Consider the following 23863-nt stretch of genomic DNA (forward strand, 5'->3'; position numbering starts at 1 on the left):
AACGTGCCGGTAAAACATAGGGCCCAATAATGTAATAATCAAGCATACCCGCCCACACATTTACGGAAAATCGTCGCTGAAAATTTGTTGCCACTACGTGGCGAGGACCGTGTACACTACACGTGTGCATGTTATGGAAATTAGTTATTCAGTAGCGAGTGAAACACGCTTCATCTGTGACGAGTATTTTGTTGGCAAAATTATGCTGCGCCCTGTGTAACAAAAACCACTCTGAGAATTGACGTCGTGGAGGGAAATCTTGTTCTTCCAATGCTTGTACGCGTTGAATGTGGTAAGGCCGGAGACGCTTCTCTTGCAAAGTGCGATGAACGACAGTGTGCGATTTACCCACGTGGCGGGCGATGCTTCTAGTACTCTGAGAAGGATCCTCCTTCATACGGTCCAGAACTCTTTCCTCAGCTTCCAATGTACAAACAGAGCGTTGTGGGCCTGTGCCTTCTGCGCGGGGCAGTAAAGAGGCAGTACCTCTCAATCTAAGGAAATTAAATACGTGCTCGTCAGTTGTCTTCTTTCGTCAAGTTACAAAAACGGAAATCATATCAGAACAGAAGATACGTTTCGCATACGGACGAAAATTTACAAAGGTGTAGATAACTACTGTACTGTACTAAGATGTAACTGCATAATAATCGCATACAAGTAGAGAATTACAATGACGCAAACCTTTGTACACAGCAGCAAATGTCTTTCGTACAGGAAGTCGTCGTTGTGGGAAGCGTCCTCGATAAATTCGTACAGCTGCCCTCGCAACACCTTTTGCCTCGCCATAAATTAAATGCATATCGCATAGTTCAGCTATAGTAAATCTTCTTTCCATCCTAATAGATGACAGAGTTACAATAACATCTGCACAGGTTACTCGCCTACTGTCGTCGCTCGATGTATTACTATGACGTAGCCACTCAGGCCACAGTTGCCTATGTGTTTGCAATTTACGCTCGCGATGTCAATACGCGCAGCGGGCAATAACAGGAACCGATTACTTACGTAGTGCACAGCCCAGTATCTACTTTTCCAAAACCATTATCCTGAGACAAACTTTTTTCTGGGACAACCGTAGGAAATACGCAAACATGTTACTAGACTTTTTTTGTCAAGCATTGCGAGATGTGCCACCTGTATAATTGTGGCGCTTTAAACCGTTTACACCCTGTATAGTTTTCTCCAAGGAAGTGTTAAAGCCCACTGCAAAGTGCAAAAGATGTTCTACAGACATTGTCTACACTGTGTTCGTTCGTCCTCTTCTAGATGACTGATACGCGATGTATGAGCGACATCAAAATGGATGGACGGTACCCATCGAAAAAGTTCAACGAACAGCAGATCGTTTTGTATTATCGCGAAGTACAGGAGGGAGAGTGCCACAGGTATTGGGGTGAGAATCGTATCATATTAGTTGCTGTAGGATCGCCTCATGGAATTTTAATCATCATTATTCTCCTCCATAAGTGAAAATCTTTTGTTGGCGCTCACGTTCATAGGGAAATATGACCATGTTAACAAAATATAACAGAGCTTGCACTGAGAGTTTTTCGTGTGTGATGTTGCAGTGTGGAACGACAGAGAGATAGACGGCGCGATGAACCTTCTGCCATACACTTCATTGTAATTTGCAAAGATGATGTGATGAACCTCTGCCAGACACTTAATTCAAGTCCGGGCTCGCATAGAAAATTGTAAGTGCTCGTTTCTCCCGCGTGCAGTTACAGACTAGAATGGTAGAGGGACAGCTTGAGGGTGGTTCATTGAACCCTCTGCCAGGCACTTAAATGTGAATAGCAGAGTAATGACATAGATGCAGATGTAGATACCTTCCGCTCCTAGTCCACATTTATCATTCAGAGAACATCGTCAATACTATGTAGAGCGAAAGGTTAAGAAGACGTGATAGATTCTTTAAAGTTTTCCTGCTTCAGAGTAACAGTAGGACAGAAGTTCGCTGCAAGGAAAGCCACTATTCTCTGAATAGTAAATGTCGATTAGGAGCGAAGGCTATTCCATTGATCTTTTAATGTTGATGTATCTAATGACAGCACTTCATGCAGGAAAACCGGTTGTGTTTTAATAAACGCCAGTTTTAACAGATGGAGTTCGTCCTAACATTATTTCTTTCAACAGCTGCGGTTACTCGGAATATAAAATAATTTGTAACATTGTAAACGGCAGGACATGGTTCTTAGTAGAGTATATGATCACAACGGACAGCAATGCATGCCCTACAACAGCCTCTCATGCTGGAAACAAGACTGATAAGGAGCAGGGCGCTCCATTCCTTCATCAGTTCGGATGAAAATTGCTGGATTGTCGTTCGTGCATTTTGACGTGCTGCAATACGTTTCTCCAACATTTCCCATATGTGCACGATGCGATTTAAGTTGAGGGTAACGGGAAGACCAATCCATTCTTCGAATGTTAAATGTTTAACACAATAAAACCGTTACAAACTTGATACTTCTATGCTTTGAATGTGTAATTAATCTCACGCAAACTCCCAGATTCTATGTTGCCAATACTTGAGCATGAGAACACTCAACGACTTGCTACAAACTTTGTAGATAATTTTAAGCCTTTAAGAAATTTTTTATGCGGACCCACCAATCCTCCTCCCCGCTCCCCTCCCTCCCCCCGCACAAAATGATAACAGCAAAAATTGTTATTGCATGCTAAACTTCCGCTGTTTGTAAAGTAAAATTGCCGCATCAGTCATAGGGATTTAATGTAGTAATTTTTTGCTACTTTATTCGCAACACATTTTGCAGGCGGTGTCCACATACGAGGGTGAGTCAAATGAAATCCTTAAATATTTTTTTAAATATTATTTTTGTGCAGAAGTGATACAAACTTGTATCACTTTTCAATATAATCTCAATGCAAGTCCTCCAGCGCTTACAAAGTGCATAGATTCCTTTAGAAAAAAATTCTTTTGGTAGTCTGCGCAACCACTCACGCACCGCGTGGTGTACCTCTTCATCAGAATGAAACTTCTTTCCTCCCATTGCGTCTTTGAGTGCATATGGAAATCACTTGGAGGAATGTCTAGTGAGTATTGTAGAAGAGGAAGACTCTTCGTTTCCGGTTGGTAGAAGTGATCCCAGGTTTCCTCCCCAGTAACGATTCTTGCAAGGAAGCTATCAGCTTCTCGTTCAAAGCGCCGAAGAAGTTCTTCACAAGCATCAACACGTCGTTCTCTCATTTCAGGAGTCAGCTGCCGTGCCACCCATCCTGCAGACACTTTGTGAAATTGGAGCACATCATGCACAATGTGGTGAGCTGACCGTTGACTAATCTGTAAATATGCTGCAATGTCATTCAGTGTCACTCGGCGGTTTTCCTTCAATATGGTTTCAACTGCTTCAATGTTCTGTGTAGTCACAACTAGGTGTGCCTGACCTGGACGAGGAGCATCTTCCACTGAAGTCGCACCATTTGCGAACTTCTTACTCCATGCGTAGACTTGCTGCTGTGACAAACATACATCACCGTACTGAACCGTCATTCGTCGATGAATTTCTAAAGGTTCCACACCTTCACTATGCAAAAACCGAATAACAGAGCCCTGTTCTTCCACGGTGCAAGTCGCAAGTGGGCGGCTATCTTTAGACTGATACTGCGACGGTATGTGTCCATCTGCACTAGGCTGCCACCCACAGGCCATTCTGCACGCTGTTTGTAGCACGCTTACCAACTTACAGGATAACGGCGCGAAATTTCGATTTGTTATTACTAATTTATGGTTTTCAGTTCACTCACGCTCGTACACCACTAAATCTACCTGCAAAAACACACAATTCTACAACTTATAGTTAGGAGATAAATATTCGGATGGGTGAAAAACTAGCTTTTGTTTAAAATGGAACTACCCTGACTATACTGATCCGATGGTTGATAATGAGAGCACTTAACTATTTTCAACAAACTTGAGGTACTATTTCAAGCCTTTTATAAACCATATCTGCAGTATTTCAGAGTAACACATTCTTCTGTAATGTAATCACAAATTTAAAAGAGTTCCGTATGCAGGAGTCCTATTCTTGAAAGAATTCTAGGCTTACTGCTAATGGAAGGTAGAGGATACTAATTGCATCTTATACTGACAAACACTTATATGAAAATTCCAACATAATCATAAACAAACTCAGTTCCAAAATAGAAGATGTAAGAATAAATTAAGGCGTCACATGAGGATATAGCTTGTCACCAACACTCTTTAACTTCCATTTTGACGATCTCATAAGAAAATTGAGAAAAAGGCCGTCATTCTGAATGATATGTTATATGCAGATGATGCAAACTTCGTACGGAAAATGAGAATTCAAACTTAGAACGTTCTGTGTGTAGATAATATGAACTAGGATGTTGTAACCGCTACCGGAACGTCCCGGGGTTCCCGAGAACAATAGCGCGGCGGGACCGAACGGGAGCGGCCCGCAAACAAACAAAAGAAACAAACGGGAAAGGGCGCAGAGGAACAACGACTGACGACCGATCAAGACCCTACGAACAACAACATGCAAGAAGCAACGGATTTCAAGCGAAAACCTCACGAATCAACAACGTCCACTCGCACACGGAAACAAGCAAAGTAAAGACGCTATCTGTATGCGAGATGTCGATAGACTCACGTAAATATCAAACTGCCTCACTGAGAGAGAGGCAGGCGCTTAAATACATGATATGGTACGTCGCTATTGGCCACTGGGACCACGTGCCCCACCGTGGCGCCCTCACATTATACGCGGGCCAGGAGCGCGCGCAGAGACCTCTAGTAGCAATCGAGGTCCATGCCGTATGGTGCGGATTCCAAACCCATGGCGCTCGGTACCAGATAGGAATTCTGTGCTATAATCTGAAAATATCCACCACCACAATTTAAGTTCTGGTTCACTATGGAAACACCTAGTCCGATAAAAAATTGTTATGGAAGACAAGGCACTGGAACAAGTCTCCAGATTTATTTAATGTACACTCCGGCTTCAGGCCACAAGTGGCCTACCGGGGCCATCCGACCGCCGTGTCATCCTCAAGGAGCATGCGGATAGGAGGGACGTTGGGTCAAAACACCGCTCTCCCGGCCGTTATGATGGTATTCTTGACCGAAGCCGCTACTATTCGGTCGAGTAGCTCCTCAATTGGCGTCACGAGGCTGAGTGCACCCTGAAAAATGGCAACAGCGCATGGCGGCCTGGATGGCCACCCATCCACGTGCCGACCACGCCTGACAGAGCTTAACTTCGGTGATCTCGCGGGAACCGGCGTATCCACTCCGGCAAGGCCGTTGACCACATTTATTTAATGTGCGAAATGAAATTTAATAACGATACTGATGTACAATCTAAAATCAACAAATTTCAGCACTTACTTGCAATTATAAATAACATTTTAAAGAACAAAACAAGGGAGGACACAAATTTAAAGTGTTAAAAACAGTCACTCTGGCTGTTTTAATACTTAGCATTGAAACTTGAACTGAAAAAAATAAAGAACAAAGCGTCACATTGCCAACTGAAATGAGATTTTTTTTTACTCCAGCAGCGATTTTATATGAAATGTGAATACAGGAGAAGAATTAGGAATCTTTAACTAAAATGTCAAAGTGGAAGATGTAGGGAGGAATTGATGCAACATCTGAAACATCCAGAGAACACTGACTTCCAGTCATTGCAAACAAGCCCTGAGGAAAAAATGATGTAGGAAAACCGAGGGAAAGATGGTCTTAAAAATATCAAGTCTGAACAGGCATATTTAACAAGAAGTTGACTGTGTCTCCTGATATTTGTGATGAAATGCGTTTTACTAGTAGCTTGTTAAGTACTGTCATAAGATAATAGTGGCAAGTCCATAAAGTAAATTAATTTTGTGGACTTTCACGAAGTGGGTGGAACTTATACTTGCCTAAATGTCAGCAGGTGTGCTTAGCTTTACTTAACTATCAGAATAGTTCCCCGTTGATTTATATACTGTTTATTATACTTTATGTGCGGTCAGTTTCGTGAATTAACTAACAACACTACTGCAGATGAGAGGTTGAACGTACTGCTATAACGGAACTCTGTGTGCTGACATATCTCTGGTTAGACATCATTTTCTATATCCTAAAGTTTCACTTGTATCTCGTTATCGTGTGAACTCGTAGCCATGCAATACCTGTAAACGGTAGTCGGCTGATATGCTTCATATGCCAACGATAACTTATTCATCCTCATATGAAGTACTATTGTATGTCCTCTTGCACGATCAAAAGGAGAATCACTACATGTAACCCAGTGTTATGTGACAAATTCAAATCTAATCATTTGACTGTGTAAATATAAACGTTTACAGTAGATCGAGTTTTGCAGCTGTCGAATAATTAGTATAAGACATTTTTAAACGTTTTACACCTGGATTGCTGTTTATTTACTGGCTGACCAGTTGCATGAGCCACATATTTTGTATTCAAGATTTGTTTTGCAGGATAGTTCTATTTACGCCATTACACTTAAATGTTTCTCACATCCTAATTATCCATCATGATGTGATCCACATGACAACGGCATTTCACGAAGGCGTGCTGAAAATTTTTGCTTCAGAGTTTATTATGTGAAAACCCTTAAAGCTATTTAAATAAAATAAATATTTTTAACATTCTACATCTTTATTCTTTATGTTTACATAATTATAGCACTCTTCCAACAGATGACTCCGAATTTCAATGTGTAACGTAATTGCGTGTGAGACAGCGCACTGCAATCAAGTTTCGATTCTTCCGTACAGTCACGACTTGATCCAGCCGATTTTCATCTGATTCCAAAACTGAAAGAACTCCTCCTAGGACACCACCTTCGTAGAGATGAAGCGGTGCAGGCGCAGGTAAAGTTGTGGCTCCGTCGACACTGTCAAACATTCTACAGTCACGGTATCAACAAGCTGGTATTTCGTTGGGAAAAATGTTTTCGGCGCTAGGCTGTCTATTTTAACAATGAAGTATGTAGACATCAGGAATAAAGTTGTAGAATGCTAATGAAGTCTGTTTCATTTAAAAGGCTTTAAGAATTTACACATGGAAAATTCGGAGGGGTTACTCTTCAGCATGGCCTCGTATGTAATATGTAATATAATAGGGAAACGTGTTCATTTGATTGTCGTCACTCTGTGTTATTTATAGAAGATGTTACGATGACACCTAAGTTACGATAACACCTACACGAACCTTTGATACAGGTAGACTTCGTTTGGAAAGGAATGTCCTCTTTGCCTCTGCTAGTCTGATTTTGTCCTCTTTACGTCGTCCACCATAGGTTATTTTGCTTCCAAGGTAGCAGAATTCCTTTACTCTGTAACGTGCGTGGCCCACAGTTTCGATGCTACGTTTGTAGCTTATTCGGTTCATCTACTCTTCCATCTTTTCGTCTTTATCCCGTTTACTCCCAGTACATATCCTGTGCTCGTAGATACAAAACGTGTTGCTTACTTTCAAAAGAGGTAGCAAAGTCATCAGCAAATTTTATCCCTTATATATTTTACTCTCAACACACATTTTTGAACCAGCGATTGCCTGGCTCACTAGCTAATTCTACAACAAATTTTTTGCCAGGTGTCATACACGTCGCAATAGTAATTTTGAATCACCCATCACTTCGACGGACCCGAAAGATCCCACACGACAAAATTCATAAAATATTCTTTTAAGAAATCAAATGAGTTAGAGAACAAGATGGCGTGTCGCGTTTTCTATGCCGCAGTAGTAATGTGTTCATTTGATTGCATAACAAAAGCTAATACAGTCGAAGACGTATCGTAGTTAGCAGCGACATTTTGTTGGCGCCGGCTGGGCGTATTACAGTTCTGGTCGGCGTACGTGCCGTGCTCGGCGCAGCACTTGGACGCGGTGACGCTCGCGCTGGAACAGGTCGACGTCATCCGCCGCCTCGTCGAGAGGTACCCCCGGGAGTTGGCGCTCGTCACTACCGCTCAAGGTAGGTGCCTTCGATGTCACACAAGGCTCTTTCATTTAACCTTAAATAATATGGCAAATGCTTTTCGCCATGGCATGAAACAGGAGCTCAGGGTGTTGCGAGCAGTCCATGACTTCAGGTCAAGGTTGGTAGTGACTGAGAAACTCTGACAACACAACGACACGCCACGGACATTCTAGGTATAATTGTGTTACCTCTCACGCGATAGTATTTTAGTCCGATTTTTCAGGAGGAGAATGCCCTTCCATACATGGCATGTGTATCTACGAACTGCGTGCATGATGTAGAGGTACTCGCTTGTCTAGTAAGATGCTCCATGATAGAACAAGTGTGGGACCAGCTCGGACGTTAATTCTGTGTGAGTGCCAGTATTTGAGGGAAAAATTAAAACTGTTGTGGGTAAGACTGCTTCAGAAGAGGACACAACCGCTTTGTGACACACTTCCAACTGATCAGTGTATGCATGTAGACCAGAGATGATGGAGAATCACACCAATAAATGGGCTTAAACGACCAGGCTCTCCGTAAATTTGATTAGGTTTTGTAATCAATGAAACAACATGGCATACCACCTTATCTCGTTAAGTTTCACATCGTTTCATTTTCTCCTCCTGTTCTGGATACTTTACTGTTTTTTGAGGTGTGCATTGTATTTAATGTATAAGGACTTACATTCATAACAGCTTTTTTTACACGTAGTTTTAAACTGCAAGCCAGCATCTCGTGGTCGTGCTGTAGCGTTCTCGCTTCCCACGCCCGGGATCCCGGGTTCGATTCCCGGCGGGGTCAACGATTTTCTCTGCCTCGTGATGGCTGGCTGTTGTGTGATGTCCTTAGGTTAGTTAGGTTTAAGTAGTTCTAAGTTCTAGGGGACTGATGACCATAGATGTTAAGTCCCATAGTGCTCAGAGCCATTTGACCCATTTTTTTTTAAACTGCAAAAAAATTTCTAAAGATGGGGTAGTGTAGTATTTTATACATAAAATGATATATACATTGTTGTCTACGAAAGTAGAAAGTAATGACAGTGGACAGCTAACTCACACTTTGTAGGCTCTCTAGATTTGATCAACATGTAGATGATGTTAACACATATGCGCAAATGGATTTATGTTACACTAATAACGTCGATGATCATATAAATTATATAGAAAATAAATATTTTCTTATAACTAGCAATAAATAGGAAAACCTTGAGACGCACCTCTTTTTTATCAATTATCTCATACGTTTCTTCCATTGTGTATATTCAGACAGTGTTCCTGATGAGCCGTTTAATAGCCCCGAAGGGTACAATACAGTCTCATCGTACAGGGAAAGAGAGGGTTGTAGATCTCAATATATCTTTATCAACCATATTAAACAGGAAATAGACAATTGTATGATTTTTATCCATAATATCTGCTGCTTAACAATATTAGACGCTGTACGTTTTCCCTCTACTATATTGTTGAATGTAGTCCAACAAAAAGCTACAACTTTCGTCACATCCCTTGGCAGTTACTTCATTGTAAATGTACAATAGGAATAGCGGGAAAACATGAGAATTAACTCACATACACTCAAGCCTACATAAATATAACCCCGGAGTACCCTACTTTGCAGAAAGATAACAGCTTTGCTAAATGGGTCCATGCTGCACCTTGCAAGATGTTCATAGATCAGCGAAATCATATTCCAGTGGATGTATGTATTCCAATTTGTACAGTACATGGAGTTACACTCCAGCTATCGGTTGATAGAACGAAAAGAAATTTTCAAGTTTTGTTAGATATGCCCTTTCGGATCTTGTAGTTTTCGCATTAAAGATTTAAGATGAGATTCTGATCGAGAGGCAGAAAGAATGGATGATGTTCTGATTTTTCTTTTCATGCAGGATTTGTATTTCTTAAAATGGTAGTTTAATCACTTTATTATACACACACTTGTGTATGAAAGAGGCTTTTTATCTCATAACAGATTAACAATTGCGGTTGCAACCCTTGTCAAAGTAAGCGCCTCGTATGCGCCCTGGTTTGCGATAAGCATTGTACAAACTTGTGGCAATATAGAACTTTTAAATTAGAATGAATATGAGTATCCACCTTGATGAGGTTTCAAAAAATACCTCAAAAATTGCAGCTACTTGAAAAAAATTCAGTTTCTTTCGAATAATAAAAACATCTTCCAAGCCTCCTAAATCAAATTATCTTTGATTTTAACAACATTCTAATGAATCCGTTAATCTGTCTAGGCTCCAGAGCGCTTCGGCGCTGAAAAATGTTATTCCGAGAAGAAAGCGTTTAAAGTATGGAGTAACAAGGAAAATGGTGTTTCAAAACTTACAGTAAATCTGAGATCCCAGGAACAAAGAGGCATCCTTTTTCCTCAAACGTTCTTTGATTTGAATTTGCGGCCTCTATTGACAAACGATGGCCACGCATTTCCAGTCAAGTAACTCCACGAAGTTTTTGCTGTTCGTCCCTATGACGACGATTCCTACCATGCTCATGGTCTTCAGAATAGATGAATAAACGCCGGTGAATATACCTACAGCTGCATTAACTGCTATTTTAACTGTTTTTCTCTGACAGTGAAGATGCTCCGAAACCAGTTTCAAACGCTGCTAAAGCTCGTGTTTTCATTTTGCCTGTTGCTAACGGCGTGTCTTGTAAGCAAACCTTCATGAGACAGAGCTTCGTATACTGATGGAATCTTTTCTTGAACTACCATCAACCAAAGTCACTACATACAACCCGGATTACTATAAACGACGCCTGCTAAATTCTATGATGAACCGCATGAGAACGGTTTGAGAAATTCTGAGTAAAATGGGTGCTTAGATAACACATAGTACACTTTACTGGTATGGAAAACGCGACTGTTGTTCATACATCTTCCTGTTAGATGACAAATGCAGTTTAGTGGACGTGAATACCGGTACTTCATTGCTATGTCATAGTTATATTCTAGTTTTTTTTTTGTATGACATGTACTTAGCAGATGGATTTGGTGAGTGCAGGCAAACGTCTTTTATCTAAGCATGTTTCTAGCAAGCCGAAAACAACCTACTGTGTACGACTCCCGCTTGGTTATGGTTAACTTTACCTAAACTGTTAGATGAAAACTAAAGCCAGCTGGCACCACTGCACATTGGATGTGAAGAAGAAAACCATGAACTTTAATGGACAAACAGACAAAGTGACATTTAGTGATGAGAGGCAAGTTAAGTTCGTGAAGATGACACATTTGTATTGGATGATGTTAAAAATCTCCGAAATCAATTACCATAATACTGTGGGATTAATTGATGTACCTAAGGTATTAAGAAGGGGATTTCCGAAGTTCAAAGAACAACTGCAATCATTTCCGTAAATAACCACTATTTATTAAAGTGAAATTATGATGTGGTAGTGCCTCACAGTGCTCTAGAGGCGCCATAGAAGCTAAGAGTGAGAAGGTCGTGCTCAGGACAGATTAGAAACATTTATTTCAGTTTACTCCATAAAAAATTGACGTGGAATGACATACCATTTATTAGTGTAATGTGTTGGGACAAGTCAATAAAGCTGTGAAAAGTGTCTCATTATTTCTGACTTCTATTTTCTATCCCTTTATAATATACAGACGTGGGTAAAATTACTCATTACGAGGTGTTACTGCCGAATATCTCTCTAAGTGTATGTTGTCTGTGTTAAATTATGCCTGGGACGCGGTGACATTACACAAATGGTTTCTCTCTCTCTCTCTCTCTCTCTCTCATTTTTTTTTTTTAAAAGAAGTATGATATTACACGATTTTCATTTGTTTTATGCTTATAATTGTCCTTCAGAATAGTGATTGTATGCATCAACCCGTTTCTAACAGTTATGTAACTATTCACACTTTATAAGGAAAACACAAAAAAATGTGTGAAATAACCACAGTTGATTGGAATCCATCGAGCAGCCACATAGTCTGTGCACGGTTCCATCCAACACGCTGCAACTTTTAAAACACTTCCAGAATCAAGAAAGCCTTTCGCAGACGCAATCTATACTCTTCAGGGATGCAATTTGTGTAAATAAAACCAATTTTTAAATAGGCCTCGACCAGGACCTCCCTTTAATGAATTCGGACTTAACAGTGGTACAATTGTTGATACTGAATTCGTGTAACACAGTGCTAACCAAATAAGTTGGTAACTTTGCAAACTGACTTATAGGTATCGAAGACGCGCACGCCGCCGGCGTGCTGGCTAGTCTCGTGGGCGTGGAGGGAGGCCACGCGCTGGGGGCCAGCCTGGGCGTGCTGCGGGCCCTCTACCTGCTAGGGGCGCGCTACCTCACGCTGACGCACGCCTGCAACACGCCTTGGTGAGTAGCCGCGGGAAGGCCCCTGCTCTTCCACTACCATCAACGCACCGCAAGTCATTCAAGGCAGTTGCTCCTACGACCTCTCTTACTAAGGTGACAACACCATCAAGGCAAGGTGACAAACGTTAAATTTTCTTCTTATCTGCAAGTGTAAATGATTAACCTTCCATGCTGCAGTGCAAAGTACGAGGAGTAGCGCCATATAAATTGTAAATATACAGGGAAGAGTGTAGGTCAGCTGCCACCAGCAATGTTTAGATTTCTTGTGAGTATTTGAGGAGAACAGAATGGAAAGGAAATGGCAGGAGAAAGAGACAGGAAAGAAATAATGAGAAAATAATGAGGAAATAATGACTTACAGCCGCACAGGGCACTGTAGCAATGCTAAGGTGAGAGTTGAAAATTTATACTAACCGCGTCTCGAAACCAGATACTCCACTTCTCTGGAACGGTCGGACGAGTCCGACAGGACAGGCACCGCTCACATCTGCAAATCCGTAGGCGTGACAGCAGTTTGATGAAGAAGTTTCAGTGCCTATGCAGAACCGACGTCCGATCTCCTAGGAGAATCAGAAGACAGCGAATAGGGGATTAATGGGCGGGGGTCATTCCGCTGCGGCGCTTGGGACTTTGGGAATTTGAGTATGACAGAAAGAGTGCCCAGCTGGCCGAGACTCGAGCACGGTAGCTCAGCGTGTTCGTTCAAAGGGCTAGCTGACCTCTGTAATATAGTGACTAACAAGATTGGAAGTCATTCCGCTGCGGCGCTTGGGACTTTGGGAATTTGAGTATGACAGAAAGAGTGCCCAGCTGGCCGAGACTCGAGCACGGTAGCTCAGCGTGTTCGTTCAAAGGGCTAGCTGACCTCTGTAATATAGTGACTAACAAGATTGGAAGTCAAGGAGGTTAAGGCAAGTTCTCTAGAGAAGCTGAGCATCCTGTCTAGAATCTCGATCCAGCACAAGTTTCTAACTCTCACTGTGGCATTAATGCAATGACTCTGCTGTTAGAAGTCATTTCTTCCTATCTATTTCCCATCCCGTTTCGTTTCACCCCAAATTTTAGGTATATGTCCAAGATAGTTGATAGCTAGTAGTGTCTGTTCTGTAGGGCATATCAGACAGGACAGACACCACTCATAGCTATAATGCTTAGACTTTGCTCTGCCTAGCGTATTTTGAATGGCCCTAGTTAACTATAACCGTGGTCCAGGAGTAGCGTACTTGATTAGTAATCTAAACTTCCTCGCTCCTGTGCTTAGAATCTGAGTAAGAACCAGCTTTGCCAGCGAAAGACTTACGGCATAACAAGCCATCCTCATTCTGCCAACGACCTTGTCAAAGAAAACGGAGGAGCGAGCAGAGGGTTGATGGCACTCTCTTGCCTATGTGTTGGGAAACTGCCCTTAAAGTTGGAAGAATCAACAATTATCAATGTCATAAGGATGCAGAAGACAATGAAAAGCACTACCTTAAGGAGAATAATTGTGTACTCACCGGACAAGAGGCCCTTAATAGAAAAATATCATAACGAGTCCACACGTCGGCAAAATATTCTGAAATAGTCACCGATTCTGATATCCGGGTGGAGATGGGGAGGGGGGGGGGTCAGAGGAGGGACTATCAAGATAGCCAGCAGAATGATCAACCAACTAAAGGGTGACGTTGTACGAGTTTGGAGGTGTATGTCAGAAGTCTGAAATTGGAAGGGAAGTTAGAATATCTGAAAATGGAAATGAAAAGGCTCAATCTAAGTATAGTGGGGGTAAGTGAAGTCAAATGGAAAGAAGATAAGGATTTCTGTTCAGATGAGTATAGGGTAATATCGACAACAGTGGGAAATGGTGTAAGGGACGTAGGATTTCCGCTAGTGATGGCTTATACTGTAAGCATCACAAGAGGAAGCGATATACTTGGGAAGGGGTGGTAGGTAATTTCAGTTTGATTACATCATGGTCAGATAGATATTTCGAAATCAGATATTGGATTGCAAGCCATACCCATGAGCAGATATGGACTTAGATCACAGTGCAGTAGTGATGAAGAATAGGCTGAAGAGTAAGAGATTATTCAGGAAGAATCCATACGCAAAGAAGTGGGGTACGGTAGTATTAAGGAACGGAGAGGAATGCCTGAAGTCGTCTAAGGTCACACATACTGCAATAAGGAATAGCTCAGTAGACAGTATTGTTGAAAAGGAATGGATATATCTAGAAAGGGCAATGACAGAGTTGGAAAGGAAAACTTAGGTACATAAAAGGTAACTGCAAAAAAACCATGAATAACAAAAGAAATATTTCAGTTGATCGATGAAAGAAGCAAGTACAAAAATGTTCAGGGAAATTCAGGAATACAGAAACACAAGTTGTAGCCGGATGAAATAAGTAGGAAGTGCAGGAGGAAGACAGAGACTGGAATACATATAGCAAATAATTGAGGACATAGGCTGCATGTACTACTCTGAGACGAGAGTAATTCGTGGCGGGCCGCATGAAACCAGTCAGAGACACCGTACAAAAAAATACAGCAATGGATTCGGTTAGCTTGGAAACAGGGATCTTTAAGCAGTATGCCATTCAATCTTTTATTGAAGATTTTATTTTCCAAATAAGTCATACATTAATACTTCATCAAATTGGTACGTGAACTACCAATTCCACTGGATTGTTAATAGTTTGACACAAATCCTGCGACCAGGCAAGTGGCTTTGGATCTCAAACAATTAACAGTTTAAACAGTTACAAATATTTTCAAATGAATCTTAACAAGGAGCAAAGGTCTTGACTCTTAAAAAACTTACGAATTTAAATAAAACTAATATTTTAAATAAAACTAGTATTTCGATGAAAGAATAATCTGAAAACAGAAATAAGGTCAGGGAAAAGTTAGGTACCTATTTCTTCTAATCCGAGCATTTACAAAACTTCCTGTGATAACTGCATTATAGTCTGTATCGAAAAAATAGAAAAGAATTGTGGAATAAGATTTAACGAACGTAAAAGGCAATTGGATAATGACCAATCAAGTTTTTGCACATTCCTAAAAAGGCCAAATCATAAGGCAGAACAAATCGAATGGGATTTGAAAATTATTCTACGTAAAATAACTAAGGGTCATGATATGAACACTTCAGAAGAATTGGATATATGTACACCTACAAAAAATATCAAAACGACATCCTCAACGAACAAAAATATCTGAAACGTAAAACTATTGAAAAAACTTTTTCAAATGACAGATAAGGACAAGTGTGAAGATGAGACGTAATGTCCATGGATAATCTTAAGCTTCGTATTTTACAGAGTTACGATCTCTTAAACTCTAACAGTGTCCCTGAACATCCGCAGTGTAATTAACTAACATGAAGCTTCCCTGGGGCGAAAACTGTCAAATTACTTACGAAAAGTAAAGTATCACTAAAGTAAAAAGTTAAAGTATCACTAAAAGTCTAATACAAAAGAGACTACATGATTCATGGTAAAGACAGATAACCAGACAGAAACCCGGTCCAAGATGCATTATGGACACCATTCTACCTACACGTAAGTGCAGCATAACGTAACATTAGATATAAAATACAGGGTGAATCAGGAGGAAACCTAAATGATTTGACGAGTGATACTACTGGTGATTGTGAACAAAAACCTTCTTATAAACATATCACCTTTTCTTAAGCGTCTCCAGGTAAACCAATGAAAACAGCTATGAACGGGAAACGTGCAGGTGAAGGTAAATTAAGATACTGTTATGTTATGATTCGTTTAATTGAGTACGTTTCCTCACAGGAGATGTTGAAGCAGTGCACCGTCAACTTCAATGCATGTTGCTGCTCTTGTAGACAGTGTCGCCGATTGGAGCTCCGTTTTGCATTCCTTTAGTTGGGCACAAGCATGTAAAATATGAGAGAGAAATTCCTCTCTTGTGTACACTCTGCGCTTGTAGTCGTCGCTCCTTAGCCACCCCCATAAATAGTAATCTGGTAGGGTAAGATCGAACGGGCGACCTCAGTGGCCTAGCAATGACCAGGGTACATTGTGTTGAGATACTCTGTCACTGGCCGTACGGTATGTGTAGGAGCCCGGTAATACTAAAAGTACATACGACGTTGGGTTGGCGAAGGGATATTCTCCACGCATTCTGGTAAAACATTTGGAAGAAAGTCAAGATACCGTGTCCCAGTACGATGGCTATCTAAAAAAAACTGGACCGATGAGTTGGTCATCAATAATACCGCACCACACATTGACTGATAAACGTCGTTGAAAATTCGTTTGTTCTTGTTGTTGTGGTCTTCAGTCCTGAGACTGGTTTGATGCAGCTCTCCATGCTACTCTATCCTGTGCAAGCTTCTTCATCTCACAGTACCTACTGCAACCTACATCCTTCTCAATCTGCTTAGTGTATTCATCTCTTGGTCTCCATCTACGATTTTTACCCTCCACGCTGCCCTCCAATACAAAATTGATGATCCCTCGATGCCTCAGAACATGTCCTACCAACCGATCCCTTCTTCTGGTCAAGTTGTGCCACAAACTTCTCTTCTCCCCAATCCTATTCAATACTTCCTAATTAGTTATGTGATCTACCCATCTAATCTTCAGCATTCTTCTGTAGCACCACATTTCGAAAGCTTCTATTCTCTTCTTGTCCGAACTATTTATCGTCCATGTTTCACTTCCATAAATGGCTGCACTCCATAAAAATACTTCCAGAAATGACTTCCTCACATTTAAATCAATACTCGATGTTAACAAATTTCTCTTCATCAGAAACGCTTTCCTTGCCATTGCCAGTCTACATTTTATATCCTCTCTACTTCGACCATCATCAGTTAGTTTGCTCCCCAAATAGCAAAACCCCTTTACTAATTTAAGTGTCTCATATCCTAATCGAATTCCCTCAGCATCAACCGCCTTAATTCGACTACATTCCATTATCCTCGTTTTGCTTTTGTTGATGTTCATCTTATATCCTCCTTTCAAGACACTGTCCATTCCATTCAACTGCTCTTTCAAGTCCTTTGCTGTCTCTGACAGAATTACAATGTCATCGGCGAACCTCAAAGTTTTTATTTCTTCACCATGGACTTTAATACCTACTCCGAAATGTTCTTTTGTTTCCTTTACTGCTTGCTCCATATACAGATTGAATGTCATCGGGGATAGGCTACAACCCTGTCTCACTCCCTTCCCAACCACTGCTTCCCTTTCATGTTCCTCGACTCTTATAACTGCCATCTGGTTTCTGTACAAATTGTAAATAGCCTTTCGCTCCCTGTATTTTACCCCTGCCACCTTCAGAATTTGAAAGAGAGTATTCCAGTCAACATTGTCAAAAGCTTTCTCTAAGTCTACAAATGCTAGAAACGTAGGTTTGCCTTTCTGTAATCTTTCTTCTAAGATAAGTCGTAAGATCAGTATTGCCTCACGTGCTTGTGAACAGAATACGTGGAATTAATCGCTCAATGGCCGTGATCCACTGACAGAATTCTTGTCGAGCGGCAGCATCTCCATCACACAAATGTTGTGCACTCTTCTGATGAAGGAGATACAGACCGTGCTCGTGTACTGTGCGTGTCACTTAAGTTTCAGGAATACCAAGTTGGGCAATAATTATTCTAGAGCTAGTAGTATGGTTGCGTTCCACTACTTGATGAATGTTCTCAACTTCATTGAGAAATTGTTGTACGGGACGTTGACAGACAAAATTTACGCTGGGAAGCGTACCACACTATTGCAGTTCGGAAGCACCCTGTTAAAGCACACTGCTATCTGAGACTCTGAGTTTCGGAAATCGTTCTTGGTTTTCTCCCATAGCAGCTCTGGAATTCCCATGGGACAAACCATAGACAAACACCATGTCAGCGTATTCTGCATGTGTGAAGATCCGTCGCATTTTCAGTACACAAAACTGTTTTCGTTGTTCACGGAAGAACACTATAGTAGCTTGCACTACGACAAGCACTGTCGGACTGAGACTTGTGGTAAACAACTGCACCATGCGCAAGTGAATTGCGTATTGACATGGTTAGTAAGGACGATGCTACACGTTTCCCGTTCCTAGTGGTTTTCATTGGTTTACTTGAAATTGTTAAGGAAAGGTCACACGTTTATTAAAAGTATCATCCCTCAAGCCATGTACCTTCCCTCTTCACACAGCAGGGTGGCGCAGTGGTTAGCACACTGGACTCGCATTCGGGAGGACGACGGTTCAATCCCGCGTCCGGGATTGGTCTCTTTCCCTAAAGAACTCAACCCAGCCCTCCTGACTCACCTTGTATATAGTTGTAAGTAAGTATACTGTAACAGTTATACCATCTCAGTAAGGCCACTTGAAACTACAATTCCGCCAAAACGAGCTCGTTGTGCATCACTGTAATCATTAAGAGTTAAATATAACAATTTGCATCTCATCTTGAACCAGCTGAAAGATAACATCGTATTTTGACATCTGTGCACAGCAAGCGCTCAAGAGAAGCATATGTTAAGCGTGAAACTGAGGCATTGAACACTAGAATAGTCAAAGCCCCCAAATTTCCTACAGAGACTGCAGTAATGGTATCGCACCTGGCATACGTTTTGCACATTGTCTGACATCATATGAAACTACTAATTTGACACACATCGCTTCCTCCACGACCTGTCTTGCAGAGACCTTACTTACTCAATAGGTCAAAGAACAAAATTGATTGTGTCACAACTGTGTCTGTCCATCTCATCTCTAGCAGCGTTCTTCAGAATAGTGGAGTGTCCCCTCCAGTGCGGGCCGTCGTGTGCAGCATTGACTTACATAGTATAATAACTTCCATCAATTGCTCCATGATATACACTTTCGCAACGATATCTAGCGGAATTCTTCCTTTCTCAAATTACAGTTCATCACTTAATTTCGCCCTACTTTTACTCTGTGGTTTTATAACATTATTGATTCATCAACTCGGTCGTAATGAAGGGGTGTCCGCTAACGCAAAGTGAGTAGCGTTTCTGCCTAAGAGACAGTTCGTATCCATCCGCCAGCATTCCGAACTTTCCCGACGCCTTGGCTGCGTCCACGTCACGGTGACTTGCGTTTATTTGACGACTACCACCCTAATGTGCGACAGTGGCGGACGCCACCCGCTTGTCGCACTCGTGTATTCAGCTCAGTCACCTGAATTAAAACTTCAATATCTTGTGATCGGCTACTCGGATCACGATTTTATTTTAACGCAGTTATTTTCACAAATTTGTCTACAAAATTACTTATGATTATACTTGCTCAATTTTTTCTTTCATTGTTTTAATTTCTTTGCGAGGAGTATGGTGAGCTTGCACAACAGATAGGGAGATCATTGCCACGTCTCACATTGTTGCGGCTACCCTTCACGGAGAAGCAAACAGAGGTGCTCGGAGGGTGATGTGCCCAACAACAGCGAACCTGGACACAGGAGCGGCAGCACACTGTTTTTTCCGACCAGATACGGTTCGGCATACAGCATTATGACAGCTGTATGCGAGTGTGAAGGTTCCGTGGAGAACAAACACTGTCACATCGCATTCTTCAGCGCCGTGTGGAACCAGTGTGCAGGAGTAGAGTGCCAATGCATACACTTTACTGTTAGCTCTGGTTCGCAAAACCTTCCATTTTTATCGATTCCGTTACGTTTCTGGCGTGACATGTAACCTAACAAGTCTTCATCATACTATCTTTCAACAAGACGTAGCAAGACTGTATGCTGCCTGAGTTTTCATGATCTGCTTGAATACAGAGGGTATTCGCCTGTTCCCCCCGCGCAGCAGTTTACCCTGTCACTCACGTATTTAAAACATCAGATCGTGAGTTGTCAAGAAGGTTGCACGCCACGTTACGTTTGTATAACAGTTAGATGATGCGGTATGGATTGACATACCTGCATCTTATGTCCTAGCCCTGTTCGGGTAGATATCCAGCTGGGTCACCTGAATTAAAATTTCAGTATCTTGTGATGGGCTACTCGGATCACTGTTGCTGGCATAGGTACCACCCTGTGTCCAAAACATTTGCAAATTTATTGGTGTAGTCTTCCAAATATAGTGAACACGCCCAATACCTAAAATTTTGTTATTTCCTGTCCTCCTTGGCGTTTCAGTTTTAATGGCCAAGAGTGAATATTGAATGATAATAAACTAGTAACAATGCGCCTAGTAGCTAACATGTTTGTTACTATTTTCAGATACATAACCACAGAGTATACAGAAGATCACAGTACTGAGTTTCTGATGTGATAAATGGCTTAACAAGCAGCACTATATATTTTTGTGGAGTTTATGTTGACACGTTGATTGTAGCGGGACGGTCGAACTTAGGTCATTCTGACTTACTGAGAATTGTCACCTATAGCTGTAGGTCTAAGTCACCCATCTTCTACAGGATGCAGGTACTGGGATATTATCCTCGTATTTCCCACATTTCTGCTCATATTCAAACGTAAATACAGTGAAAGTTTCTGTTTTTTTTGCGTGGGTTTGCATTTTGAAATGACATATCTATAAAATGTTTTGGCTTATTACGTCTGAAAACGGAAGGATCGTTACCACGTAGTCGTGAAACAAAGGGCAGCATACCTACAATACTAGGGGAAGACATATCTCTCCGTAGTGGGTAAACAGACATAATCAAACAGAACGAACAGTGCAATGCTCGTTACCTTCACTGATTAACAAGAAGGAGGTCATTGGGTCGGCCATTCCGCACAACGATACCACAGTCACAGTGAGAATATTGATCTTAGGTGGACGACAGGCTATGCTTACCATTAGTGAGTCGCTGAACCATGGAAATGTTGTAGGATAGTTTAAAGAATCTCGCAATTTTAATTAAGTCTGAGTGCAAGCAAATGTTATTTGCTTTCATTATTGGAAAAAATACACAAATAACTTACACAGAGATGAACCTTCTAAAAACCTGTATCGCATTCAGAGAAAGTAATACTAACACTGTCGGGCGATACCAAATTAAATGGAAGACTGCATGGAAAAAACACAACAAGCTGTTCGTATCTGAACAGCTCGCAAAAGAACAGTAAATGAGACGAAAATACAGGTTATAATCCAGTATACCTACTAGTGAGCTGCGCAGAGTACTACTGCAAAGCAGGGTGCACATTTAGGAGGCGAAACACATGGCAGACGAAACACGAATGCTATGAGAACTAGTTTTCCGCTCTAACCAAACTCTCTACTTTCAAAAAGGCTCTACTTCGAGGGGATTACTCAGTGCTGTTGCCAACATGATAGATGAAATAAAGCGTACTTCATCAAAAAAGGAAAACTCACCACGAACATGCCAGTCTTGGCGTACAATATGCCCATTAAGAGAGACAAGATTAGAACTGACCGAGAGCAGAATCTCCTCAATTGTTCGGCTTCTTCGCGCCAAGCACTGTTATGGCGTGACACTATTTCATTGGGTCAAATGGTTCTGAGTACTATGGGACTTAACTTCTGAGGTCATCAGTCCCCTAGAACTTAGAACTACTTAAACCTAACTAACCTAAGAACATGACACACATCCATGCCAAAGGCAGGAATCGACCCTGCGGCCGTAGCGGTCGTGCGGCTCCATGCTGTAGCGCCTAGAACCGCTCGGCCACTCCGGCCGGCACTATTTGATTGGATGACCAACATTTTGAAGTGCAAAAGCCTCTTTCTCAGGCTGGTCAGGAGGTGCGCGGTTCCTATACCATTGATTCTCATCCAGAAAGTGCAAAACTGCCATACTCAGCTATACTCTGGGGGCAGAACGAAGCCTGTCGCAGCTTAACTGCCACCAAATCTTCCTGTCTCTCTCGGGAAGTTCGCGTCTCTTAATGAAATTCACTGACTGCCTTCTGCTGACAGAATCTGAGACCGTACAGGCAGTGCAGTATCCTGGTGCTATAAACCCATACCCCCCCCCCCCCCCCCCCTCCAAAAGGCTATATGTCCAGTACGCTCAATAAAACAACTACTAAATAGCGGCAGAAAATTAAGCAATAACGCTCAGAGATTTGTGACAGTAATGGCACAACTTTATGCTCACAGGTAATTGTATTTTTTTCCCTCTACACGCTTTGCATGAACTCTCTGTGTGACATGGGAATGGAATCGTGTTTTGCGTCGATTCCACAATTCCATCATCGATTGAACCAGGGGTCCTAATCTGCAGGCAGGTTAACGGGTACTTTGGAGGTGACGTTCTAGCTGCTCTAAAATGTTCACAGTTCCCAATCCATCGTGTCATGGCGACAGCATTTTAATTTGCATTACTCTGCTGCAGATGGCATCTTGGACAGGAGGCAGATACTGAAGCCGTCTGAACTCGATAATAAACAGATGGTCTGTCATAGTACCTACTAGGAACGTGTCATCCGCATCACTATTGCATGACGGCGTTGACAGCACACGAAGTGAAACGTCATCTGAATAGAGCACACTTTGGCAATCACACACTGAATACTTGAATGCCCTGTGATGCAGTACAAGTCACATTTAGCCTTAGTCAAAAACAGACAGTGAAATGGGGGACTGGATCTCCACCATCTGGATTGAGGCATATTGTCCTCGGCAGCACTTTTTTTTTTTTTTTTGTTATCAGGCTACTGACTGGTTTGATGCGGCCCGCCACGAATTCCTTTCCTGTGCTAACCTCTTCATCTCAGAGTAGCACATGCAACCGACGTCCTCAATTATTTGCTTCACGTATTCTAATCTCTGTATTCCTCTACAGCTTTTGCTCTCTACAGCTCCCTCTACTAACATGGAAGACATTACCTCATGTCTTAGCAGATGACCTATCATCCTGGCCCTTCTCCCCATCACTGTTTTCCACATATTCCTTTCCTCTCCGAATCTGCGTAGAACCTCCTCATTCCTTACCTTATCAGTACACCTAATTTTCAACATTTGTCTATAGCACCACATCTCAAATGCTACGATTCTCTTCTGTTCCGGTTTCCCACAGTCCATGTTTCACTACCATACAATGCTGTACTACAGACGTACATCCTCAGAAATTTCTTACGCAAATTAAGGCCGGTATTTGATATTAGTAGACTTCTCTTGGCCAGAAATGACTTTTTTGCCATAGCGAGTCTCCTTTTGATGTCCTCCTTGCTGCGTCTGTCATTGGTTATTTTACTGCCTAGGTAGCAGAATTCCTTAACTTCATTGACTTCGTGACCATCAATCCTGATGTTAAGTTTCTCGCTGTTCTCATTTCTACTACTTCTCATTACCTTCGTCTTTCTCCGATTTACTGTGTACTCATTAGACTGTTCATTCCGTTCAGCAGATCATTTAATTCTTCTTCACTTTCACTCAGGATAGCAATATCATCAGCGAATCGGATCATTGATATCCTTTCACCTTGTATTTTAATTCCACTAATGAACCTTTCTCTTATTTCCATCATTGCTTCCTCGATGTACAGATTGAAGAGTAGGGGCGAAAGGCTACAGCCTTGTCTTACACCCTTCTTAGTAAGAGCACTTCGTTCTTGATCGTCCACTCTTATTATTCCCTCTTGGTTGTTGTACATATTGTATATGACCCGTCTC

General features: G+C 41.7%; 1 protein-coding gene across 1 annotated transcript in view; it reads left to right on the top strand.

The window, feature by feature from the left end:
* Positions 1-23863, top strand: part of LOC126281392 (dipeptidase 1-like) — a 342362-nt gene that overhangs the window by 245132 nt on the left and 73367 nt on the right. Inside the window, exons 4-5 of the mRNA XM_049980319.1 lie at positions 7844-7976; positions 12160-12310. Coding sequence (XP_049836276.1) covers positions 7844-7976; positions 12160-12310 — 284 coding nt within the window. The remainder of the gene's footprint in view (positions 1-7843; positions 7977-12159; positions 12311-23863) is intronic.

Source organism: Schistocerca gregaria, chromosome 7, assembly GCF_023897955.1.
Source record: "Schistocerca gregaria isolate iqSchGreg1 chromosome 7, iqSchGreg1.2, whole genome shotgun sequence".
In the NCBI taxonomy this organism is placed as follows: domain Eukaryota; kingdom Metazoa; phylum Arthropoda; class Insecta; order Orthoptera; family Acrididae; genus Schistocerca; species Schistocerca gregaria.